The 27,330-nt window shown below is 40.2% G+C and overlaps 2 protein-coding genes across 5 annotated transcripts; both read right to left on the bottom strand.

Moving 5' to 3' along the window:
- Positions 1-4,215: 4,215 nt before the first annotated feature.
- ccdc125 (coiled-coil domain containing 125) lies at positions 4,216-13,253 on the bottom strand. Its single transcript, XM_085788130.1, has 11 exons — positions 12,990-13,253; positions 11,685-11,743; positions 11,499-11,585; positions 10,516-10,593; positions 8,950-9,035; positions 8,141-8,223; positions 7,833-7,945; positions 7,006-7,110; positions 6,520-6,670; positions 5,795-5,913; positions 4,216-4,646 (listed from the first exon to the last, which is right to left on the bottom strand). Exons 1-11 carry the CDS (start codon positions 13,240-13,242, stop codon positions 4,257-4,259), a joined length of 1,524 nt encoding a protein of 507 aa, XP_085644256.1. The 5' UTR covers positions 13,243-13,253; the 3' UTR covers positions 4,216-4,256.
- A 1,803-nt stretch (positions 13,254-15,056) lies between these two features.
- On the bottom strand, positions 15,057-27,328 carry rad17 (RAD17 checkpoint clamp loader component). 4 transcript variants are annotated; one of them, XM_085786124.1, is made up of 17 exons: positions 27,129-27,328; positions 26,729-26,811; positions 25,610-25,843; positions 25,364-25,438; positions 24,625-24,763; positions 23,665-23,801; positions 21,998-22,050; positions 21,644-21,769; positions 20,280-20,349; positions 20,077-20,188; positions 19,798-19,974; positions 18,936-19,039; positions 18,686-18,832; positions 18,297-18,425; positions 17,686-17,806; positions 17,019-17,076; positions 15,057-15,918 (listed from the first exon to the last, which is right to left on the bottom strand). In XM_085786124.1, the coding sequence occupies exons 2-17, from the start codon at positions 26,768-26,770 to the stop codon at positions 15,729-15,731; spliced, it is 1,914 nt and encodes a 637-aa protein (XP_085642250.1). In that variant the 5' UTR covers positions 26,771-26,811; positions 27,129-27,328; the 3' UTR covers positions 15,057-15,728. The 4 variants fall into 4 exon arrangements, with proteins under 4 accessions (XP_085642250.1, XP_085642252.1, XP_085642251.1 ...); XM_085786126.1 differs by having other exon boundaries at positions 18,936-19,036; positions 27,129-27,310; XM_085786125.1 differs by having other exon boundaries at positions 18,936-19,036; positions 24,625-24,766; positions 27,129-27,285.
- Between the last annotated feature and the right edge of the window lie 2 nt (positions 27,329-27,330).

The following is a 27,330-nucleotide window of genomic DNA, read 5'->3' as shown; positions in this document are numbered from 1 at the left end:
TGCAGCTGATTAAAGGAATCCAGTCGCTGCTGGTGCGACTGGTGACCTGTGATGATCCACATTTGTCTTATTGACTTCGGAGTGAAGCTCGGTCGCATCACAACTGGTGAGTATGTGACCATTTGTTGGTTTTGTGCATGAGAGTGTTTACACATCAATTTGAATGACCTATAAGACACCCAAAACCGGCTCGCCAGAGGATCCAGTCAAGCCCACAGGATGAATTTGCCAAGTGTGAAAATTATGTGGAAGACAGTAGTGGCATAATATTGTTGAAATAACATATGTTTTCTCAAGAAATTTCAAGTTTTTCATAATATGTTTTGTAAAAGGATACATCATTTAAAGGGACAACGAGGAGTTTTGGAAAAGCGAAGCGTTTTCACACTACATTTATGTGCGCACCGTGAAATTCTTTGACCGGCGCAAGACAGATTCATGTTCTCATTCATCAACAATTAAAGTCAGATGTTCGAAGACGATCACATACCGTCGTAGTCCCGACCATAAATGGCGATTCGGCGGCGTTATTCTCATGACTCGCCACGAAACCGAAAGTAAAGAAACGCTGGTCGGCTCGAGCAGCATTTCCACCACCACTAATAATAACAAAATAACGATAGAGACAAAACTATATATTTATCGAAAATGGGCCCATTAACAAGTGTGGGTAGCGGAGATTCATCCACATTAACGTGAGACTTTTTTATAACCAAATAGAAACTCCTCGTTGTCCCTTTAATGTAAACATCTTAAATATACTTCTTTGCTAAAACAAAGGGAAAGTTTAGAGTTCTTGTTATTTATAGGATAGTTAAGTTTAGTTTATTTATTTAGCACACATTTAAATTCAATGGTGCAAGGAGGGAACGAAGCCGATTGGCTTGTACATACAGTAAGTTCCACCCCTATAAAAATTACAACAAGACAAATTTCTATGGCTAACAAATAAACGTAGGGAAAAAAAGGAGATAAAGTGCATACATAATCAACGTTATATGAGCAAAATGAACAAAAATGAGAGAAAATGAAGAGATAAAGAGCAAAGTGATCAGTAACAAATGAGACAATAGAAATAAGGTGCAAAAAATTCATTAATTGAAATCATAAAAAGACAGAGTAAGGATGTGGGATATGGAGAGAGCGGGAAATTCAAGAGAAGTTGAGATGTATTTTTAGCTGCTTTTTATTATTATGCTATTATTTTACCACTTGAGATCAAATTGTTCTGAACTCAAATAAGTTTGACACCCCTGTCCTAAGACATTTGAACCATCAATGCTTCCATGTATGGGCTACATTTCATATATTATTGGTCCATGTGTATGTGTGTACGGCTGTGTTGTGTACTCAGAGCACGTTTGAGCTACATATCTATCATGTATGGAGCTGTTGATCCAGTATCTGAGACAGTCCCATTGTGCGGAGCGAGGATTAAGAATAAGTTAAAACTCGTGAAAGACAAGCTGAAGCAATGCGGCGTAGTGGGTGGTGAATTTGAGTGGGTTTGAGCGACATCTGTTTAAATTTAGAAAAAGAACCAGTGGGAGGAAAAGTGCTTCTAATCACAGCTGCCATCAGTGTATTGTGTCTTTCTTTCTTGCTCTCTCTCTGTTTCTCAGCGTGTCTTCTTGGATGAACAGATTAACTTGTTCTTGAGTGTGTTGTTTTTCTAACTTCAATAGATATGGATGTTCATTGTAATTTCACTGATGTTTGTTTTACCTTCCACACACAGCTCCGCTCACTATCCTGCTCTAGACAGTGGCCTTCAGCACTAGTAGGCTATTATTCGTGACATGATGTAACCAATCAGATGGTGTTGTGGGCGGGACGCTGTTTTTTTTTTTTACAAAATCAAATTACTGATGTGCAGCTTCTGTCGTAAAACTATGTTTGTGACATAAAAGATTAAAGATGTGACATAATCTTGGGCATTTTCTAGCTATCTCTTAGTGGATATGCAACATATACCTGAATATCATCACATAGATTACATCATAAGATAGGATATCTTTCTTATTGTGACTCTCACACTGAGGTCAGCCTCTCTCTAGGAAATAAATTGCTGCGGCAACAGCTAATCTGAAAAGTCCAACACTGCCAACCAATGGTCAGATGTGGACAAAGTCACACTCATAGCTCTATTACTTGAGTCTGAATACAGATCCTAACATATGACGCCAATAGGAAGTTCAGTCAAATTTTTTACACAAGTACTGTACTAGAATACTTGATTGATTTTATAAATACTTAAGAATTCAAAAACACATTGTCTAAGCTGCATTATTCCATGTTTACAGAAACAAATGACTGACTGACTGTGAAATAAAAAGACAGCAGGATATGACACGACAGTCTATGGAAACTGTCATAAAAACACTACTGAATGAACAAAAGGCGTCAATGTTGTTTACATGTTTCTGTATGTCAGGCAGCGATAAAGTTTGGTTGTAATAATAAACACAGCAAACCTTCAAAATAAGATGTATTTCTAAAACTTAAAAACAGACCTCAGATCAGATCGCGATTTCTGGTGAAGAAGTTTCTGTTGCATCGTTAGGACACTGACAGGGTTAAACATGACTGACGGTGAAGGAGTTAGCTCTGATACGGTTAATCACACTCTAAAATAAAAGTTAATTAATTATACTAAATCAAAAAATGTAGAGCAGGCAAAAGTACAATAATTTTCTTTTATGTAAAGTGAAGTCACAAGTTTCTAAGCAGCAGCAAACACACCAACAAATCACTGTTTAAATTTGTCCTCCATTGTTAACTTTATTTTTAATAAGAAATAGCCATTGATCAGTTTGAATATCTGTGTTTTTGATGAAAAGGTTTAATAAATAAATATAAAATACCCTTGAAAACTCTGAACAAGAACATGGGGCTGATTACAGTATCTGCACATATAAAGATAATACAAGGTAAAAGTCCAGAACCAGGTCCAGATCCAGTCAGAGTCTAGATCCCGTCAGAAGCTGCATCCTGAATCCTGAAAAATCTCCAACTTTCTGAATTTGAAAGACTTTGAACCTGAGCAACACGACGCTTCATGAATGGGTAAGAGCAGAGGATTCATCATGATGGAGTTCACTGTAGCTACGTATATGTGCACTGACAGCAGCCACTCTCGTGCTGTAGACAAACACTGCCCTCTGCTGGTCACTTCCTGTACAACACGCTGTCGCTCAACCTCACTGTCATCTAGGAACAGTGAAGACAGTCAACTCCAAGCAAATAACAATAAATAAATAGATAAATAAATATTATATTGTTGGTGGCTGAAGCCGTGACTGAGGATAGTTATCTTAGATCCTTCATCTAGAAGCCAATCTGCTTCCTGAAGTTTGATGATGAAATTATCCAGGTAGCTGGCACTAGGAAAAAATGAATATGTTTGTCTTTCCCAGAGGGCTCTAACAAACACTAGACTCCTCTTTCCTAATAAACACATGCATTCATTGAAATGTTCTTGTTCATTTGCAGACAAATGAAGGTTTTCTTTTTACCATTATGTTTCCTATGGCTGTCATTCACCTTCGTCAGAAACTGGTGACGCTTCTGATGAAGACAGGTGAGGTGACAGCCTTTGAAACATGTAAAGGTAAAAAGAAAATCTTATTTTGTCTTTGATAAATGAACAGGAACATTTGATAATCCCAAAGACATAATGAAAACCTTTCAGTACATGAATACATTGGTAACATGCCTGGACAGACTATCACTGGTCTTCATAGTTGATTTTTAAAACTGAACTCAGCATCAGCTTGTTCAGAAACTTCCTCTCAGGTTTGGAAACTGAGAGCCGACAGTATTTTCTGGTGTTTTGCATGTTTCTCTTTATATGAATGTCATAACAAAAACTGTTTGTCAGATGTTTGTGGGGATGGATGTCTCAGCTTGTCCCTCCCCAACCTCAGTCTCTACAACCCTACTTCCATATTTGGGTGTTTTGGCTCAAGTAAACTTAAAAAAAAAAACTTCAAAAGTCCATTATTGTCCTTATGGACATTTGTGCTGCACAGCAGCTCCTCACATTTCCTCTCATCACAATTCATACATTAAAAAGAGAATTTGGTTTACAACAGATGGATAAAGTAACTATAACTGTCAAGGCATGTAAAAGGTGAAAGGTCTCAGGGATCCTGTAGTGTGTGAGTGTGTGTGCTACAGTATGTGGTGGTGGGTCAGCGCAGCGAGTACCTTTCACAGTCACAGGAAATGCTGCCTGAGGTCTGGACTCTGGTGGATCAGGACTCTGACTGGTCTGATTGTTGGATTTCACACTCGCAGCTCTTGCTGTTGTGGTTAGAGAGGTGCTGGTCTCTGGTCTGTGATTGGTCCGACAGCTCCTGTGGTTCAGTCCTGGGCTCAGACAGATGTGGTGGTTGCTCTAGCAGCTCTGGTTGTTGCTCTGCTTGCACGTCGGACTGTAACGTTTCATCTATTTGTTGAGACTTGTTGAGGCTTTGAGTCTTTGACGGGTCCTGTGGTTGCTTTGATGGGATGCTGCACTCTGGGTGATGTGACGACTGGCAGTCTGAGTCTCTGAGCAGCTGTCTCTGTAGCTCCTCTGCACTGTGAGCTAGCATGATGCTGACCTTCCTCTGGTGGGCCAACTCCTCCTCCTTATCGTTCAGCTGCGGCGGGAAACACCAAGTCAGAGCATTAGTTCCATCTAATCCACCAACAATCATCAGGACACAGCAGTGAGTAAAATTACATATCACCTGATTGAAGATGCATGAATTTCGTCAAATTTGGCATAAATGTGCACTAGGAATCACAGAAGAAGAGGTTTGATTCTGGTCACCGCTCCCTGTTACTCTTACACACAACCAAGATCATCCCCATTAATGTTCCCAATTAGTACAACTGATTGTGGGACCTGTAATTGAGGCAGTGGGATACACTGAAACTTTGCGATCAATTTTCTGAGGCTAACAGGAGGAGACTCAAGCAGAAGCAGAGGAAGATTTGCCATCATGTATAGCAATTTAGCCCCTTACTTTGGATGAGGTCAGGAACTAGTTAATTTAAAGAGGAACTATGCAGGATTTTTTTTAGCTTAACTATGCTACATGTTTTACTTTAACAGCTTTGGAGTAATTGTGATGGTTTCATAAATGACATGTAAATTGTTACGAGGGAGAATAGAGAGGCTCTCTGCCTTCCACTTAGCGTCTCTTGGCTGAAAAACAACTTTGCAAGATCGCGGCCCCGACCCCGGTGTCCCAGCTCTCGTCTCTGCGGCACCACGACACAAACGCACCCTGTGACCCGCAATCTTTTGTTTATCACAGATAAGACGACACCGATCTAACATCTTATATGATATATAATGTCATGCACCGCTCTACTGATTGATTTCTCGCCAGCTTCGTTGTAAACAAATGCACATGGCCAAGAGGAGGGTTGGTTACATAGTTCCCCTTTAAAGCAGTAAGGACCTACACAGTGGCATTGGGGTGACTGTTAATCCGTCCAGACTTTAGTCCATATCACTGCTCTTTTATTGCGTTTACACAATCAGCAGACTGAACTGATCCATTGAAAAGCTCATTACCCAAACAATAAACACTCATTAGAGGATACAGACCACCTCGGGCCATGATCCTGCAGTTAAGCGAGCAGCTACGACCAGAACAGGCTCAGGTAGGGTTATTGAAGTGAGTCAGGATGTGCTTCTGTGATACCAAACTGAGAAAAATAAAACATCTGGCATCCATGTTGCACCTGCAGATATCTAGACTACAGGTCTGTACTGTAGGTGTTACGCGTTACTGACCAAGTCCTGCAGTCTGTAGAGCGTTTCCAGAAGATCATCAGGCATCTTCAGGTCCAGACTGGAAGGCAGCAATCCTTTCAGTCTCTGGCTAACATTCATTAAAGGAGTCTTGTTAGCACCTGGAAGGAAAAGACAGATGTTTGTCAGACGGGGATAGTGAAGGAACTCAAATCAAGGATTACTCACAGCTTCAAAGACATTTTTAAAACAACGCTACTTCCCTTGTGCTGACAGGAAACACCTATAGTATATACACGTTAAAGAAACTCTATCCAAGAAAAAGCTCACCTGAGTCCCTCCTGTGTTTTACTTCAGTGACATGTCTCCATCATCCTTTCACATGTAGTGAAATTGTTACTGTTCTGAACACCAGAATGAATTTATAAATGATATGTCATTTTAAAAACAACCCCAGTGATATCATAATAAGTCTGTGACTGAATTGTATTGTTGTGCCTTTTTCTTTTCCATCAGAAACTTAGCAAATCAGTTAAAGCTAAAAAAAAATACACATGAATTCAAATGATACTGAAGTGGAGGTGATATGTCTCTTTATGTCTCGTTTCATAAAGGATCTAAAGTTTATGTTTATTGTGTAATTTACTGCCCTCTAGTGGTAGCATCAAGGTCTCTTTACCACAGCAGTTTGATCTCCTCTCGCACCATTCAACTCAGGACTGGCTACAGGAGCCGCTGGATAAAATGATGTGATGTAACAGACTCACCTTCACCCTTGCAGTGATGTGATTTCAGGATGTTGGCCTCAGCCAGCAGCAGGAAGTGTTCACTCCGTTTCCTCAGCTGCTGCTCAAAGGCGATACGAAAAGCATCCGCAACCATCATTGCCTCCTCTCTCCTGGACCGCTGTGCATCAAGCTGGGGAGAAACACACACAATTTTACATTAGATTTCTGCAACAGAATCATCTAAGTGAGGAATAAGAGGCATTTTAAAAAACTACAAGGTTATTGTGTTTCACATAAATCTCACTTTTAAAGAAAGAGAAATCAAATGTGTTATTTTCTTCAAAACTATATACACCTTATATATGGGCTTGTGGAGTAAAGATCACAAGCCCTGATACATGAGCTAATATTAATTAAAGATGACAGAAATACATTTAGTCCTTTTGCATGCAGATCAGAAAACATGTTATTAACATCAGTGATGGTCTGAGCTTAGTAGAGGTCAAGTGTTTTTTTGTGGTTTACCTCCTGTTGCAGCTGGACGAGCTGTCTCCTGCTGGCAGCAGCAGTTCGACTGCATGGACACGCTTCTGCAGCTCCAAGACAATGACACGCCCCCAACACTGCAAGCTGCAGAACACAACAAAGACCAGAAAAAAAAACACTTTTTAATCGCCCCTGTACAAGTACAAGTTATAAATATATTTAGAAACACTCAATGTTAATGTGAGAAATACAGAAGAGTAAAGTAAAGTTTATTTATTCGGCACCTATCACAGAGTCACAAGGTGCTGTACAGGTTATAATGCAAATATATGGTCAAGACAAGTACATAATCTCATGTCATTATTCAAGCTCAGACATTTATAACAACAGAAGAAAATGCCCATTGCCTTTCTAACTACTACATTTGCAGGAGCAATGTTTCTGTTACAGTAAAAAAACAAGCGGTTCCCAATCTTTTCCAACTCATGGCATTCTCAAAAATGCTAGGGGCCCACATCCAACTCAATAATAATAATAATAACAGGCCAAATAATGCATTTGCACAGATTTTGATACATTATGATAAAGACTGAGCATTCATTCATAACTAAACGTGGAGCAGGAGAAACATGTGTGAAGCTTCACAGTCTCCACAGAGGCTCACCACACCACAGTGATTTAAAAGAGTCTAAGGCTTTGGCTTGTTTTAAAATACTATAATTTCATCCAAATTGCACAGCAGAAGTAGGCTACTGGTAGAGACAGAGGATGAACAACATTTTGACATCACAGTGTGTGAGGTTAGTGACCTGAATGGTCCTCATTCCTCCTTTCTCTCTCACTTTCTGTAATGTTCAGTCTCTCACCTCCAGGACACTTGCATCTCTCTCTGGGCTGTAGTGCGGTTTGGTTCCTTGGTAAGTTCTCTGCTCCTTCACATTTAACATAGAGAGAAGCTCCACACACTGCCGACTCAGAGCTGCAAACACACACACACACACACACACACACACACACACACACACACACACACACAGATGACTCAGACCACAGGATGCATTTTAAAATACTGGGGGGGAAAAAACAGGTTTGTTAACTCAGATTCACTTCACTTCACAAGTGGAGATGATACACACAGACATGTTTAGGTCATAATACATTATTCAGCATTTACCATGATTCTCTGCACGGAGCTCCTGGATCTCACTCTCTCTGTCCTGCAGGTTGTCAGTCAGGAGTTTGTTCTCACTCACAATCCTGAAAAACAACAATAAGCTTTAAAGGGATACTTCAACATTTTGGCATATTGGCCCATTGCCATAATCCCTATAGTCATAGCAGTAGGTTCGTTACCTTTAATTGTCGGTGCAAGCTATTTTTAGAACAGCGGAGCGGAGCGGCAGGCTGCTCAGAGCTACACTACAGAGGCTAAGGGAATTTCTTGGTTTCCCTCATCAAACTCATCAAATACACAACCCAACAACTCAAAAACGCTCTGGTGGACAAGTTGTGAGCTGCACAATCACCACGCTATGAGAAAATAACAGAACGTTACCAGACAGAGTTGTTTTAGAGATAAATTCATGCAAAACCACAGATGCGCGTTGCGTTCAGGGACAGATTTTCAGCAAGCAGACTCTGTATTTACCTCGAAAATGGCTCAGTTTCGTAACGTTCCATTATTATCTCATAGCGTGGTGAATGTGCAGGTCACAACTTGTCCACGAAAGCATTTTGGAGTTTTGGGATTGTGTATTTGATGAGTTTGATGAAGAGAAACCAAGAAATACCATTAGACTCCGTAGCGTAGCTCTGCTCCGCCGTTCTAAAAATAGCTTGCACCGACAATTAAAGGTAACGACCCTACTGCTATGACTATAGCGATTATGGCAATGGGCCAATTTGCCAAAATGTTGAACCATCCCTTTAAATACAACCAGGTGAAAATCCCACAGTCAAGAGTGAATGTGGAGTAAATCTGACCTGTTGTGTTTCTGCTCCCAGGACTGCTCAGACTTATTCATCTGCACCTGGGTGAAGCTGAGCTCCCACTGCAAACTGTTCACCTCCTGCAGAAGAGAGACAGAAACTCAGAGGGTCACTGAAGTTCACATTCAGTATTCAGACCGGGACTAATTGGTATTAAGAAGGAAATATTCCCTGGACTGTTGACACAAGGCAGGTCGGCTCCGTGGATTCAGGTCCAGTTGTTTATATATGAGCTAGCATACACAGCGTCATGTGAGGGAGAGGGAGAGTATCGCCTGAAGCAATGGAACAACAGCTACTCTGGCTCCGGCTGAAAGAAGTTCAGCACCGAGGCGAGGCTTTTACAGGAGGCTTTACTGTATTTCACTCACTGCTGATGCTGGGTAGTACATCTATACCACAGCCCAATGTTCCTTCAGCCCTATGTTCCCACATTTCCTTGTGGACCTCGTTTGGCTCGAGGTCATGGTGCAAAGGACCCTAGGTTGAAATTACTCTGAATTATCCCTTTTAATGTGGTATAAAAATAAAAATGACTTGACTTAGAGTTTCATTTTGAGAATATTCTTAGAAAATGAAAAAAATCTTGAGATGAGGCAACATAGGGCTGAGAGAACATAGAACTGTGGGAACATAGGGCCTAATTTCCGAAATTTTCAGTGAAAAAAAAAGTCTTAGAAATGAGGGAACATAGGGCTGACCCCCACTTATCAATCAGTTTGATGCTGACCTCTTTGTCATTATTAATGCCTCATTTTATTTTCAGTTAACCTATAGACATTATGGCAAAGACTTATAAATAAACTGATGAAGCCACACTAAAGTGTTGGCGACTTTCTAACTTTAGCCTTAAGCTACACTTAGGCTAATTAATGTTAGCCAGCTGATAGCACAGCCTCTTGCATATCCAGTGTTAGCCTGTCTTTTCATTACCAATAGAAAGCAAACACTTGTGCAGTGAGACAATGGAGGATAAGTTGTTTTAGAGATATGTTTTGGCATATAAATGTAGCAAGTCTTTTACATTTTGATAATGTATTAGCGTCAAACAGTTAGCTGCTTTGTTTTGCTGCTTTTTTTTACCTGTTGCGTCACTGAATAATATTAAAATCTATGTTTGCCAAAGTTGTAGGCTTATTAGCAGTGCTGGAAAATAATCAGTACTCGGGTACCGTAATCAAGTACAATTTTATACACTTCAGTATTTCTTCTCTTTGCTCTTTTGCTAATTACATCACATTCATTTGACTGCTTTAGGTAACAAGAAACCTGTTCACTAAAGCCCTGCATGTGCTATATTGTTTGTTTTTTTTAACCTTGAATAGAAAGTTGATCCCCTGCTCATCACTGTATAATTCAAACTAAAAAAAAAAGGTAGAATCTTTATGCTACCACCTCTTGTACTGTACCTGACCGTTTGTCTTTGATAAACAGGTAAGAAGCAATTAGTTAGTGACTGTTAAGCAAGGGACCTGCTGAAGCATGTGAAAGCAAACAAACCAAGCCCTTGTTTGAGCAGGCTGCACTGACTGGAGCAACAGACGACAGAGAAGCAGTTACCTTCTCCAGAGCTTTGGCTCTCTCCTCACTCTTCTGCAGCAGACTTTGGGTGTGAATCGTGGCTTTGTCCAGGATGGCCTGCGTGAGGAAGAGACATGTTCAATCGGTGGTCGACGAAGCAAAGACTTTAATCACTTTAGGATATTAATACAGGCTACAGGATATGACACTGTTGTCATTCTGAGTTAACATGAATATGAGGTCATTAAAGTGCCCATATTAACAATGCCACGTCAACCGGATGATCATGTGTTGTCGTTGAATATGTCATATGATCAAATGCTCAAGAACAGCTTAACTGATTCCTCTACTATTAACACACATCAGTGAACTCTATAAACTATATACTGTGAGCTTTTTGTTTAACTGTTGGGGGTACCTTTTACTTCTCAGGTACTAGGGCTACGTGCAAGGCAAGACGCACTTTATATTCTTAAAATGGGTAATGTAATAATATGTATTGAGTATTGTGCATTTAAAATAGCACTTTATATGTTAATATGCAATCGGGCAACCTGCAATATAATTACGCACCTACTGTAACACTTTAACACTATAGCACTCTGCACTTTGATCAGCCTTTTGATATCTAATTTTAGCATTTTAAATACTAGCGAAATACGTATGGTCCCCTGACCCTTGGCCTGTATGTTTCTTGATCCACTGTACGGTTTCATTGTTTTTTGTCTTTTTTCTGTCCTATTGTGTTTTCAAGGACATGTTTTTCTCTCTGTAATTACTCCTGCTCATACTGGCCATTAAGACTAATTGTTCTACTTGTTGTCACTGTTGTCTTATTAATCTTATGTCAACATCAACCTGCTGTTGGCTGTAATCTTGCATATTTACATGTATATGTCCATTAATATGTATGTATTGTCCCTATTTTAAATAAATAAACTTAAACTTTTTTGAAAAATGGTCACCAAAGAAACTTGTGATTGGTTGTGTAAGACACAGCACTTCAGCATGCGTTGACCTACCTTTCCCTGTAGGATCTTCATTGCTTCGTATTTGCCTTCAAAGTAACGATGTGCCACCTCCAGCTCGCAGCATAGCATGTCTATCGCCTGTCAACACAGCAGAGGCCTCGGTCACACTCTGCGAGGATTTCACTGGACAAACATCTACAGTACACACAGTTGTTGTGTTTGACAGACTCTTCCTACCTCACTTGCTTCCTGCAGTCTGTCTCTGAGCTCTTCTTTGGACAGGTCATCCAGGGAGCCTAATGATTCAGAAAGAGTCGAGACTTGTGCATTAGAAGTCATGCAGGGGGGACAAGATGTGTAGCTTTTTGTTTGTGAGAGGCATCTGGAGCTTTATACAGTCACAGCAGGGACATATTTATAAAGGGACTCGTTATAGGATGTTCTTGGGTCAGCTTCATGGTTCAAGTTCTTCACATTAGTGCGGGAAAACACCCTTAGCAAGAGCCCTCGCTGACTGAACACTGTTACTTTAGCTGTGATTGAAGATGAAGGACAGATTGAAGTTTGGAAATTTATGGAAAAAGATAAGTAAGAGTGTATTCAGATGTGTTCCTCATGGTTTATTAGAATAAACTTTAGCAGTGAATGATTACAGCCTCCAGACTTTTTTGGGTCTGGCACAAGACACATTGCACAACTGGATTTGTGGATTTTCTGCTGTTACTCTCCAAATCGGTCACATCAGCACATCAATGATGAGACTGAACCTAAACATTATACGTGATGAAAAACCAAATCATGAGCTGTAGCTGCTAAAATGCTCAATGAGTCGACACAGAGAGGAGTTAGGGTGCATGCAGAAAATGATCTGATCATGAAGACTATTTCATTTATGGAAACCATCTGTCAGTTATTTAAAAAGTAATGAATTTGAAAAACTATTTTATCGAAACATGTCAGCCCAAACTGCATTACATTACTATTACAGAGTACAGTATTACATCTTAATATCATGCTGTGATCAAAAATAAAATATCCCTTTAATGATATGTGAAAACAAACAAGATGAAAAGTACGGTAATGTATATGGCCATGGTGATAGGGAATGCTCTGCCAGGACATATTATCCAAGTACATAACAAATACAGATTGATTTACTTGAAATATCTTAAGTCTGCTTGTGAATTGGGTACTGTTTCTGTAAGTTAATGTAATTATGAGGAACGTATGTTTTTGAACATCTGATTATTTCACAACTATGGTAATGGCTACACTGTGGAAATGAATAAGGTCCAGTAATATGTATGTTGTTTGTATTGTTTTTGTTTTGTTGTTTTGTCTTGTTTTGTCTTGTAGATCGTTGTGAGTTGTTGTGGTTATGGATGTTGTTATTGTGGTTATGGTGTGATGTGTTTCTGTATTTATCTACTGCAATGGATAGTTCATCTGTAGTGTGAAGGTAGACTCCAGGAAGAATAGCGATGGCCTTTGCCAAAACTAATGGAGATCTAAATAAGTGAAATGAAATGAAATGAGTCTTACCGCATCGTGGCAGCGTCCAGCGTGCCCTCTGCTGCGTGTCTGTAGTCTTCAGTCCAGGGATCGAGACCAGCTCTCCCGCCTGGCTGCTGCGCCTGAACAGGGTCTCCGAGAGGCCAGTGAAGCTTTGGCTTCTCTTTCCGCTGCAGATGGGAGCTGTTCTGACTCCCATCCCGTCACCCAGGTCTCCATCCACCATGTCATCGTCCAGGCTGCAGGCCTCGCTGACCTCTGACGTCTCAACCAGGTCAGACATCACCTGGATTTGTTAAAACCTGCAAAACCAACCAACATATTGATGTGATTTCAAATCAGTAAGTTTAATCTAAAACATATATTTTCATGTCAACATCTGGAGCTATAGCATGATACAAGAAGTCACCCTCCATCACAGATTTTAAACATTAGGACGTTTTTTTGTGGTTTAATTAGACCAGTGTGGATGGGACTGTTTCATTGTCATATAAAACTTGGTTAAAATCTAATTCATTGATTTATATTAAGTTCCTTTGTTGTATTTTAAATAGTTGTCACCTTCTTCAGCTACACACAGATCAAGCTCCATTCAAATCATGTGCATAAATAAACCTCCGCCAGACCTTTCTTGTTAACATTTTTATGTTTTCCATATTCTGTGTTATAAACCGTTTTCTTGTCTGTGTATACCCTACAACATCTATTGCACATCTGCCCATCCTAGGTGAGGGATCCCTCCTCTGTTGCTCACCCTGAGGTTTCTCCAATTTTCCTCTGTTAAAAGGGTTTTCCATGGAGTTTTTCCTCAGGGGATGTGAGGGTCTAAGGGCAGAGGATGTTGCTGTGATGCCATGTAAAGCCCTTTGAGACAAACTGTAAACTGTAAAAACGGGCTATACAAATAAAATTGCCTTGCCTTGCCTTATGACGCAAAATACTCCACCCAAAAATTCATCATCCTAAATTTGGCTGTGATATTTCTAGACAATACAGACAGGATATTAGGCTCCAGTGTTAATAGATTGTGTAGTTGACCAAATGATTTCAAACACCAACTATCAATGAGTTAGAGGGTTTATTGACCTGTATAAAGCTGATTTGAAACCGTTCATTTCACTGAACATTTTCACAACATTTGTCAAATTATGTAAAAGAAAAGCTTTATATTTCAGTTAAAACATCCAGCTGTGCTGTCATATTGATTATTGATGATCACTATAGCTATAGCCTGTTGCTGATCTAGATAAGGAAAGACTAGCCTAAATGAATAATTAAATATAGCAGTTATGTTATGACACACCAACTTGAATAGAAATAACCAAAAAACTAATTAAAAGCATTATTATTGCTGGTAAAAAAGTGGTTGTTTCCACTTCCTCTTACCAGCAGCTCTGAACTGATACACCTGTTCCTCGGTCCTCTCCGGTTTCCACCCACGCCGACGAAAACAAAAGTTATTTAACTAAACTTTAACCACTAAGTTTGGATTAAATAACTTATATCTCGTGTTAATGTTTCTAATTAATCCGCTCAGCGCTGAGAAACACGCTCTGCTCCACCGGTCCAGCCGCGTACATCCTGAACTCCTGTCGTCAAGCTAAACCAGCAGCACACGCCACTTCCGGTCCTCGCCTTCAAAGTAAACTACCCTAAGTAACTATGTTTATAATATAAAAACAAAGCGGAGTGCGGGAATAACTTCATAACAATGTTTCATAACAATAAATATATATTTTTTTATTTCTTATTTAAAAACTTAAGAACTTGCAAAACAACAATTAAGCTATGAGGAAGGACATTAACCAAACATTTCACAATAAAATGTTCGTTCTTCAAATACAGTAAATTTGTTCTATTAGAGTCCTTTTTTTTCCTTTTTCTTTTTTAAGAGTTTATGGTAGTAGATAATTTCTTGAAAGTCAGTTCAGGAAGCTCCAGTTGTTGCCAATCTGTGAGTCAACATCACCAGAGGGAAAGCTGCTGCATGTGAAACTGCTGAGTAAATATTGGATGTGAGGGTGTGTGTGTGTGTGTGTGTGTGTGTGTGTGTGTGTGTGAGGGGGAAGAGATAATGTTCAGGTAAAGAGCCACATGTTAAGCTTTTCACACAGTATTTTTTTATTCACACGCTTATTTGGATTTAAACATTTAACCCTTTAATAAGCATTAATTAACGTGACGTTGCCTGTCCTCCACCCACGAGACAGAGTGAAGACAAACAAACATTGGCTACAGGCTGGTTTACAGGACAGTTCACCAAGAAACAAAACAAGAATAAGATGTACAAAACAAAAGGCTTGCACATGAAGACTAATAAATACTGACAGTTGGTAGAACTGAACTGTTAAAGGTCACTTTGCGAGATAATAAGAAAGAATCCCTGTGCGTCGTTCATTGTTACAGCCACTTAATCACATTCAGCTCAGGCTTGGAAAAAAATGTCTACAAATGAAACCTCAATAAAACAGAACTACCTCCAGAACTATTTTTATTATCACAGTCAGTAATGGGGCGGAGGAAGGTCAGGACCAGGTGGAGAACCAGCTCGGTTCACATCACCATGACTAAAATTAAACTTAAAGAGGACTGTAACATTTCTCCTCACATTAAAGACCTGATCTCAGAGCTTTTTTTTATCTCTTCACCTGGTGCTCACCTTCCCCCAAAACTAAACCACAACTCAGTGTGTTTAAAAAACCGGGCACAATAGAAAGTGAAAGTGAGTCACAGTATGACAGTGGATGTAAAGATGGAAAGCTGTGTGTGTTAGTCACTGATGTACTCCTCTATGATCAGGTCCTCCTCCTCCAGCAGGACTTGGTTGGTAGTAGGTGGGGGCTGACTGGCGGGCAGACCCTCCTCAGCTCCACCCGGACCTTCTGCTTTCTCCTCCGCCTCCTCGCTGTCTGTGTCCAGCTGGCCTGGGTCTTTGTCCGTTAGAGCCTCCAGTTTTAATCTACACACATTAAAGTTCAAGTCAAAAAAGAGAAATAAATACTCTTACTTAAACTTAAAGGGACAGTTCACCCAAAATTGAAATTTCACTCATTATCTACTCGCCCTCATGTCGACTAAGGGCTGGGAGAAGTTTCAGAGTTATCCGTGGCTTCTCTGAGTTACAGGGGGTCTCGGCGTAGCAGTGCATGTCCATATAACGGTTGCAAATGGATACCAACTGTCTTCGTAACAAAAAGACACACCAAAAAACTTCCAAATACCTCCATGCTGCTCGTACTGTATGTAATGTCCGTCTTGTATTGAAGCCCCGAAATGCGAAATTGTTCAGAAAAAAATGGAATAAGTCTATATTTCAAGCTTGTTTTGTAGCGGAAGCTCCTCTTCCCGGTTCGTCAAATTTGGACGAACTGGGAAGAGGACGGACCCTGGTTCGTCCAAATTGGAAGCATTTCGGGGCTTCAATACAAGACGGACATTACATACAGTACGAGCAGCATGGAGGTATTTGGATGTTTTTTGGTGTGTCTTTTTGTTACGAAGACAGTTGGTATCCATTTGCAACCGTTATATGGACATGCACTGCTACGCCGAGACCCCCTGTAACTCAGAGAAGCCACGGATAACGCTGAATCTTCCCAGCCCTTAGTCGACATGAGGGTGAGTAGATAATGAGTGAAATTTCAATTTTGGGTGAACTATCCCTTTAAATAAATACTTGCAACAGAGTATTGATGTAAAAAAAAAAAAAAAAGAAATTCAAAAATAAAGCCATATCATTACGTAACGTAATCATCATGAACATGAAATGAACTTTCTTTTAACATTAAAAGTTTATTCTCATAACATAAAAAAAATTCAATTACAATATTATTACTTCATTCTGGATATATTTTTTCCCTTCAGTGGGGCCATGACTGAGGCCCTACTCCCTACTCACTACTCTTTCTGTTCACAGTGAGGGCAGCTTGTCAGCAGCTTTTAGAAATTAAAAAAACAAGTGCAAATTCCCTACATAGTGGACCACAGAGGGCGACAGACACACCCTGTTCATTCTTTGTCATAACTGTATTGTGTGGGTAGATAAAATGCGTGCTGTACCTGTTGGCGAACCTCCTCAGTGGCATCTGACCGACGTCTTGGATGAAAGCTATCTGAGCTGCGGGACAGAGCGAATCACACAGGTAATGACATTAATACATCTGACTCATTTACATGAGACCACACAGCTCAGATGATTACAGAGAGATGTTATTATCACAGCTGAAGGTTTTAATAATCATTATTAATTAACATAAGTTAAATTGACATCATCTAATTCTAGTTTTAAGGTTAGAATCTGGTTCAGTTTACGTTCCAGTTAATCCAGTTAAATAACTCATAAATTAATTTACTGTATAGACTATAATGACTAGATAACTTGATAGATAATTTCAAGTAATAATGACTAGATAACTTGATAGATAATTTATGAATAAGGGGTGGGAGTAAATAAGTTTTACTTCTTCCCACTCCTTTTCGGATATGAAAAAAACAAACAAAAAAATCGAATTACCTTTATTTTCAATTATTTTATTTTTTTTGTTCATATGTTGTCTTTGCAAAGTTTTTATTTGTTATGTCTGTCCATTTCTGTATTATGTTTTATTTCTTTTAACATGTCCGAAATAAACTTAAACTAAACTAAAACTAAAACGTTTGATGCAGTGAGGAAGGGGCTGGGTAAAGTGTCCTCACAGCTGTACTCAGACCAGCAGATGTGCATTACCTTGGTTCCTCATGGGGTTGGTGAGCTTGGCCAGGTACGGCAGCAGCTCGGTCTGCAGGCTGACTGGAGACAGGCAGAAGCTCCTGAACAGACTCTGGGCCGCCAGGCAGTTCTCCCGGTACTGAAGGAACAACATCAACATCAGTCTTGTTACAGTCTGTTTTAGTTTTACAGTCTGTCTCACATGAGAAGCAGCTGAACAACAACAATCCAGACTGAGATGCTCTAAGAAAGAAACTGTTTTTTTGCTGTTTCTATATTTGAATTTTAATACATTTTATCAACACTAAGCAGGACATATCCTAAAACCGCCCCTTTTTTTCTGAATAATGTGACAGATTATGTCAAATTTGTCAAGAAACATAGTGCCGCATTCCACATTTTATGAGACCCGATTTATTTTCCTGTATATAATCGGATTTGTACGAAAGAATTACACCACTTGACATTGTATTTGGATGGATTAAAGATAAGTTAGTTGATAATTTGTTTTTAATCAAACAAAAAAAATGTAATTTCATGTTAACTCCCTGAAACAAATGAAACAGGTTCAAACCAGTCTGTGAGGAGAATTAAAGCCACCATCAGGCTACAGCCTCGGTAGGTCTCACCTTTTTGCTGATGAGCAGCCAGCCGGGTTTGTGCAGAGGTCTGAAGCCGACAGAAACTTGCTGAGAGTTGGAGTGAAGGATCCCTCTAGTGGCCACTGAATACCCATAATGCACCATCGTGCTGCGGCTCTGGAAACAGCACAGCGCTTTAAACACACTCGGTCCACCACTGACCATCTTGTTGTGTGATATAATTACACAGACTAAACTAAACAGATACATGGCAATACAGTTGTGTGAAGTTAAAGGCTTCCAGTCTGTGTGTTATAAGCCACTAAGTAGAGGGATAGTGAACTGATGGGATGTTATACTGTATGTATTTATGCAAAAGCAACTCCTGAAATATAACATGCAAACAACAGTAACACTACATCTAGGGAGAGACTGACCGTCCAGTCGGCAGTGAGGAGGTCTGCGTCAGACAGGTACTCGCTGGCCCGGTCCACGTCCTCCATCTCAGAGAAGAAGTCCAGGTAGTTCTGGTGGAGGTAAAGGTTGAAGAACTCTCCGGACATGTGTGAGCGTTCAACGACCAGCTGAGCAAAAGAAAGAAACAGACGGATTCTGAGTGTGAGACTTAAAAGGAGACAAAGTGTTTGTTTGTGTGCTGTTATGAGCTGCAGAGAATCATGTGTTCACCTCAGGGTCCACTAGTAACGTTTCTCTGTGATGATGAGACAGGTGAGATGCTAGAGCAGGTCCAGAGCTTCCTTCAGCTGCTTCACCACCTTCATGACTCCCTCCTGTTGATGACAAACAAACCAGTATTCAGACTTATTTCCCTTCATGTTTTTTGTAGAATGTAGAATTTGATTGATTGATTCCAATTTGTAGAATCAGTCTTTTTTTTTAATCAGTTTTGGACTACGGTGATATCATTTACAGACATGCAGCAGCTACAACCCTCAAACCTCTGGATTCAATTCATCACTCTGCTCTCAGATTTATTACCGGGGATAGTTATTATGACACTCATCATTGCTTACTCTATGAAAAAGTTGGTTGGTCCTCCCTTTCTGACAGACGCATGAAGCACTGGTATATGTTTATCTTTAAGGCCCTTACTGGTAAACAGCCCCCATACATCTCATCACTCTGGATCTTATTCTACTCGCTCTGGTGGTTTATTATTTCTTAAGGTCCCTTTTTATTTGTACATTCAGAGTTTGGTAAATCTGCCTTTTCCTTTGATGCTCCTAACTCATGGAATATTCTCCAACATACTTTGGGGCTGGAGATTATTCCGACTCTTGCTGATTTTAAACGTATGGTGTCTGACCTTTGTAAATCATCCTGCAACTGTTATTCAATGTAATTGTATTTATGTTCTGCTGCTGCTTGTAAACTCGTGAGGGAAAACCTCAGTGACCAACGAGTTAAAATAAAGGTTTAAATAAAAAATTAAATAAAAAAATAAAAAATGTGGCTCAGGCAAAGCCATCACAACTTGGTTTGACTCTTTTGAACAGAGCAGGGGCTGGAAACTGGAGATCCGACTCACGTTTGCAATGCAGGATCTTTCCTAGAGCTCTGAACAGGAACAGAGAGGCGTCTTTCCCTCCGATCGCCATCTCCACTTCATGCTCTTTTGTCTGTTTCGACCTCTTCTTCTGGTTTGTCCTGGACGTCACGGGTTTGTCTTTCTTTATCGGCCACAGCCTCTTCTCCAGCGATGTGTCTGCAGAGTTAAATATGAAGACAAACAGGTGTTTTTTGAGGTGAGCTGGTGAGACAACATCTGCCCCGAGGGGTTCGCAGGTGTGTGGATGAAACCTCTGACCTGGGAGCGAGGAAAACTGGAGGCTGTTGATGGCGCTGCGGATATCTCCTGAGCTTCCTGAACACAACCCGTCCAATACTGTCTGGTCTGGGACACATATCCTCCCACAGCTCTGCTTGGATGAATTGGGAAAATAATATACTCTAGAAACATTAAAAAAAAACATACCTAAATGTGTAGTGATCTGGAAGTTTTCCTCTCACCTTTGCTGCCTCCACAGTTGAAATACGGGTCAGGACTTTCATCATAGCAGTTGGAGCCACTGGATTAAAACTGGAAACAGAGAACAACATTCAGGAATACATCGATTCGCCACTAAATATTGTCTTCTAATAGCAACAGTGAAGCAACCAGGCTGTTGAGCAATGAACAGTTGCTTGATTCAGATGTAAAATCACCACAGGTTGCAAATTTCTCTCTTTTGTTAAGAGACTTCTCAGACATGGGGTTCACTTCACATCATTTCACTGTGCACAGCAAGGCCACATCTGCAGGTCTTAAAGGGATACTTGACCCAAAATCAATAATTCATCACTGCACTGCTGCACTTTAGAGACTGTGCAATATTGAATTTTATTGTTTTATGGTTGTTGATTGTGTGTCTTTCTTTTTTATCTTCACTGATGTTTTTAACCACATGGAGGTTTGCATTTGAATTTCGTTTATACCTTGGTATGAATGACAATAAAGGAATTCAATTCAATTCAATCAATTTTCTACTCACTGTCATGCCAAGGAAGGGTTCGGAGGACTTTTGGAGTTATCAAAATGTTTTTGGAGTTTCAGGCGGGGTCCGGCTAGCAACAGATTTTCATATAATGGTGGAGGATAGAGTTCACTTTTGAATCGTCCAAAACACACACTATGAAACATCCAGATACCTCCATACTGCTCGTCTGTACTGACCCAAGTGTCCTGAAGCCGCCACATGAAAAAGTTGTTCGGAAAAAATGTATTTGATCTCTGTTTTTAGCCTTGTTGTAGCAGTAGCGCCCAGTGGCTGTGCGAGATTTGCTGCAAGATGTTCTTCCGTGTTTACATCATACATCCAATGGTTTACAATGACGAACGAACATCTCACAGCAAATCTTGCGAATGCACAAACAGCAACAGAGCCACTGGGAGCTACTACTACAACAAGGCCAAAAACAGAAATCAAATTAATGTTTTCCGAACAACTTTTTCATGTCGCGGCTTCAGGACACTTGGGTCAGTACAGACGAGCAGTATGGAGGTATCTGGGTGTTTCATAGTGTGTGTTTTGGATGATTCAAAAGTGAACTCTATCCGCCGCCATTATATGAAAATCCGTTGCCAGCCGGACCCCCCTGGAACTCCAAAAGCATTTTTGATGACTCCGAAAGTTCTCCAAACCCTTCCTTGGCATGTCGGTGGGTAGAAAATTGGTGAATTATCGATTTTGAGTGAAGTATCCCTTTAAGTTTAAGGCATGAGCTTGACCCTCCGAGTGGGATTTGACATTACACAAGTGTGATGTCTCTGGGGACTGACATAAAGGTCTAACATCCATGTCTCAGCCAGCAGTTAAGTAAGTAAAAGTGGGAACCTGATGCTGCTGATGTCCAGCTCCTCCTGAATCTCTCTGGGAAACAGAAGGCGTGAGCTGCTGTCTCCGCTCAGACTGTCTGACACAATGAAGACCAGGGGACATCGGCCGGTCTTCACAAAGCGTCTGGAACACACACACACAGAGCAACACAGAGGCTCACACATAGTACACACACTGTTAATGTATAGTTCAGAGTACAGAATGCAGTCGGTCAATTCTGTCTTAAAGAAAGGTACACCGTGATTCTGACTTCACTAGTGGTGGATTAATATCTGTGTCATCATAAAGTGTGAGATCACGTGGTGTTAAGTTTTGTATGAAAGGTACAGTAGAAACCTGAGTTCCTCTCACCTCAGGTTATCGTGCAGGCTGACTGGCTGCCTGTAGAACTGGTTTGGCAAATCCTGAGGAAGTGATGAAGATGATGACGTTAGCTCAGGTGAACAACCAACTGAATACTGACAAACTGACACTGAAATGTTTAGTTTATTAAGATCCCAAGCAGAAACTATTCTCCCTGGTGTCTTTTCATGTGTGACTATACATACTAAATATGAAAGAGACATACTTTAATACATACAAAACGAAAATACATATAAAAGACACACACTTAAAGGACAATTCCGGGCGAATTCAACTCTGGGGTGTATTTTCATATCATTTTAGGTCTAAAAGAATGAATCTGAAGATTTTCAGTTTAATCGCTCCTGTTTTGCGGTAGTTGCATCTGTCCCCGCGTCCCCACGGCAGCAATGAATGGGAGTGGATGTAAGTTCCGCTGTTTAGGCTGTTTCCAGCCCTCAAAGCCGCAATTTTTTTCCACAGACAGCGTCCGATGGCGACTCAAACATGCACCGAGAAGTTTATTTACTTCAAGCAAGCCGGCATGTTTGTAAAACTAGATCTAATTCAAAGTCTCCCGGAGTCTCGCGCGAGCCCGAAGTTGCAGTGCTGGTGTATTCAGGCGCAGTCGGAGCTACCATTTGTGTCATAAACACAGGAATATCAACTCTTTACTTGCTTGAAGTGTACATTTTTTTCCACAGACAGCGTCAGGTGGCTACTCAAACATGCGCCGAGAAGTTTTTTTTACTTGAAGCAAGTAAAGAGTTGATATTCCTGTGTTTATGACACAAACGGTAGCTTTTCCCACTGCATGTGAACACACCGCGCACGGCAACTGGGTCTCGCGCGAGACTCCGGGAGACTTTGAATTAGATCTAGTTTTACAAACATGTCGGCTTGCTTGAAGTAAATAAACTTCTCGGTGCATGTTTGAGTCGCCATCTGATGCTGTCTGTGGAAAAAATTTGCGGCTTTGAGGGCTGGAAACAGCCTAAACAGCGGAACTTACATCCACTCCCATTCATTGCTGCCGTGGCGATGCGGGGACAGACGCAGCTACCGCAAAACAGGAGCGATTAAACTGAAAATCTTCAGATTCATTCTTTTAGACCTAAAATGATATGAAAATACACCCCAGAGTTGAATTCGCCCGGAATTGTCCTTTAATACATACAAATACACACAGAACACCCAAGTTGAACACTAAACGTCAGAGTAACAAGTTCCTACATTGAATCATCACAAAAACATTTACTGCATATCCTGTCACACAAAGATGCCATGACTCAACACTGAGAACAGGAATTTACAAATTACCTGTTTATAAATTTGCACTAAAGGTCGAAATTATGAGTTAAATAATAATCTCTTCGTTTTATTTTAAAACTTACAATGTTTTTCTGTTGTGTAACATAATTAGGAAGGGCAATCCACTCCTTTATAGCTCTGTATATATTACTGTACATTGAGAAAGTGTCCTAGGTAAGATAAAATAACTTCTAGCAGCATGTCAAGTTGAGTAATTATGTGTCTCTGAACTAAAGGATAATTTTCTATTAAAAAAAAAACATTTGGCATCTTTGTTGTGATTATATAACAATCTATTCTTAACATCCAACCAAAAGAGATGAATGACACCGTGGGGAACACATGAGAATAGATGCAGTACATACCTCCACCAGTATGAGCTTCCTGTCTGCAGCTCCTTCATCACCCGTCATCCTCAGGCAGTTATACTTGTTGGCTCTGAGGAGGAAGTCCTGGAACTGGGCTAACTGGGAGCTCGGGTAAAAACCATTCGTCCTCCAATCTGTGAACACAGGACAACAGGACAGTGGTGTGGTTACCCGTGATTATTCATCACATGGAAAACTTCCATCTGCATTCACATGAAAAACATTCATCCTCATTTACAAACATTAAGTGGACAAAATGTTAGAGACACCGTTCAAAATAAAAACTCTGACACAGTCAACAGAAGCATTTCCTCTGGTCACTCAAGTTCAGTTTTGCATCATAAAGACCATTTTACTTTGTGGGTCAGTGACAAATCCTTTTTTTTTTAATAAATGAAAATAAAAATTATAATTGTTTTAAAAGCATGGATCAAATTTGTTAAAATGTACATTTTGTATTCATGTTGGTTTTATGTAATTTGAAATTACATTTGAACCATTTTTTAACAAAAGTAAGACTGAATGCTCTGAACATGTCAAATGGTGTAATCACAAAAGAATTATAAATATTAAATGTGTGATCCACCTACACTGGATTTAAGTGTACTTGTAAAAAGTATACTTTCTTCTGAAAAAAAATCAATTGAAAGGGATTTTTTTGCTGTTTCTATATTTGAATTATCAACACTGAGCAGGACATATCCTAAAACCACCCCTTTTTTCTAAATAATGTGACAGATTATGTAAAATTTGTCAAGAGACATAGTGCTGCATTGCAAAAGTGAATTACATTTATTCCACATTTTATGAGTCCCAATTTATTCTCCTGTATATAATCATCAGATTTGTATGAAAAAATACCAGTTACACCACTTGACATTGTATTGCATCACGTCATTGACCCTTGTATCACTCAGTCTGACGGAGACAGGTACGACAGACAGGGATTCTCCTGACCGTTCTGACTGCTGTCGTACGTCTCCAGGTTCGTGGGGTTGATCCACTCCTGAATCCTGAAGCCCAGCTCCCGACACAGAACCTGGACGGTAGCGGTCTTTCCGCAGCCCGACGGCCCCGTCAGCAGTAAGATGTCACCCTGCTTATGACAACAGACAGGTGATGCTTTATCCTTTTACATACAACTTCTTGTGAATCCAGGGTTCCTACACATTTGAAATTTCCAAATTCCTTACAAATACTTTTTCCAGACCCTAATTTCCAGATTTCTCTGTAAAAAAAAATCAAATAATTTGTGACATTTGAGTGAATAGATGTGTATCATGTAAATAAATCATGCAATTAATCATTTGTTTTCATTATTTTGAATGCCATTTTGTAACCAAAGAATTTCCAGGAGATTGTAGCTAGGTACAATAGCGCATACAAAATAATTAACCCAAATAACTTCACATATTAAGACCAAACCCAGATAAATATTAAGATAAATATATTTCCATACAATAGTTTCCATTTTCCATACTTTTCCATATTTTCCATACTTGCGTAGGAACCCTGAAAATCAAAACTGCAGATTTCAGATTCATAAGAGCACAGCTCAGTTTTCCACTGGTTATAAGAAATAGATGAGTTTTTATGACATGAATAAACAGGTCAAAAGTCAAAGACAGTGTCTGCAGCACTCTCTTTGACTGAGTTGTTGAAGTTTCCAAATATTAAAATAACAAACACTACTTACCTTTGACGAGTTTGTGTGAACTTTCATCCAATTCTCCACCTCCTCAATCTTCTTCTTGTGCACAGCCAGCTCAGCCTGCAAACACACACAGTGACTATTACTCATGATGACAGCATAACACAACCCTTCAGACCTTTCAGCCCCTCTGAAAGGCTGCTCACATTTGTCTTTACACCTGTTGTATGTGATAATTAAATGTGGCAACGGAGAGAAATGTGCAGAGGTATCTGAAGTACTGATGCTGACCTGTGAACGGGGTAAATATCTGTCCACCCAGGGCTCATCTTGGTCGCTCTGGACAGACTCTTTCAGTAGACAGGATGTGTACGGGTCTGAGCTGCCGGTTTCTCCTTTCCTCTTCCTTCCCCCCCTCTTGGATTTAGCTGCAGCACCAGAAGCCTGGCTGCCTTTTCTCCTCCCAGACAGAGAGAAGCTTTCCCCGGTCAAATCAATGAAAGATGGATCCACCCAGCGGTTCACCTGTTGTGAATAAAAAACAAAACTGATTAGATATCACGATAGCACGAACAGTTTCACAATGTTCTTGCTGCCACGTTGTAAAAGACACACAGACAGACACATCCTTCAACACCACATTATTAATGCTCAGTTACATCAGATGTGCTGTAGACAATATGTCATGATAGCAACTCTATTGACACAAACTAAACTTTGTCAACAAACAGGAAACATGTTGTTACTGATAGACTGAGATAAACCGTGGGCTTCCACTGCAGCATTGAGTTTAGCCCATGTTTGTTTGCATTTAGGAAAATGAGGTGTAGTGAATTATCAGTTTTAAGTTCCTGTTCTGTCTGAACCACTGACAAGCTTCTTCTCTCTCTGGTTTCCGAGCAGGTGTGTTTATTTGCAGTGATGTTCGTGTCAATTGTGCTCAGCTCTGACTGAGTTTTAGATGTTGATTTTTGACGACTCAGTGACAACTGATTTAGTTTGAAGAGCAGTTTAAGTGTCTTGATAGTGATAAGTGAATAAATGTAACGAGTAATTTAAGACATAAGTAGCTCTCAACCGCTTTGACTTTATTAAAGAAGAAAATAAAAGTTGGAGACCTCCATATTAGAGAGACTTCTTCAACAGAGTTGGACCAATTTCTTGAACAAAGCTTGATTTCCAATGCAGAAAGAACAGAGATCAGATTACTGGGTTAAAAACATTGCGTTGTTTAATAACAACAGGCCTACAATAAGAGAATGGACAGTAGTTTGTGTTGCACTGTATTGTTTTGAGGTAGTTACCTATGTTATGTGGCTCCGTATTGATATCAACAGTGAACAAAACAGAGATTCTCATCAAGGAAGAGGAAAAAAACACGCAATGTAATTGACGCTTTACTGAACTTACCCTGCTCGAAGCAGCTTTATCTCCCAGAGAGAGCTTGTTCATCCTTCACCGTGGTGTTTCACATGGAGGGGAGCAGCTGGGACCTACACAGCAGCGGGAACAGGGAGTCATTATGATGATGGTGGTGATGATGGAGCTGATACCAAGACAGGTTGGTGGGTGTTTCGGGTGCATGTTGCTTTATTTATCTTTGGCTTTTTAACTTTTTTGCTGTAATTGTGCTTGAACTCAGCTACAAACACGTTAAACACATATATTAACCTTTTTAATGGGTCAAACATTTGATAACGGTGCATTTTAAACCTGTGGACGAGGGGGAAATGTTGTGAATGTGGCTACAAAACACAAAGTGACAGTGAGGACTCAGACAGTGAACTAGTTTGTGTGTGTATTAACTCACCGTGCTCCACCATCTGCTGTGGCCGGACCGGACCGCGGTGGTCTCGTAACTTCAAACCCCCGGTTCGGGTGTAAATAAACAGCGAACTTGTGACTCAAACCGTGAGTAACGACCGACGCAGTTAGTCAACAGTTAAAAGCATCGCATTTAAACTCCGTGGACACCGAGTGCCGCAAAGTGGCGCGTCACTGACGTAAAAGCG

The sequence above is a fragment of the Trachurus japonicus genome, chromosome 9, assembly GCF_045865225.1.
Source record: "Trachurus japonicus isolate A0001 chromosome 9, Traja_1.0".
NCBI lineage: Eukaryota > Metazoa > Chordata > Actinopteri > Carangiformes > Carangidae > Trachurus > Trachurus japonicus.
The sequence above is the reverse complement of the archived record's forward strand: the minus strand, read 5'-3'. Positions and strand labels throughout refer to the sequence as shown.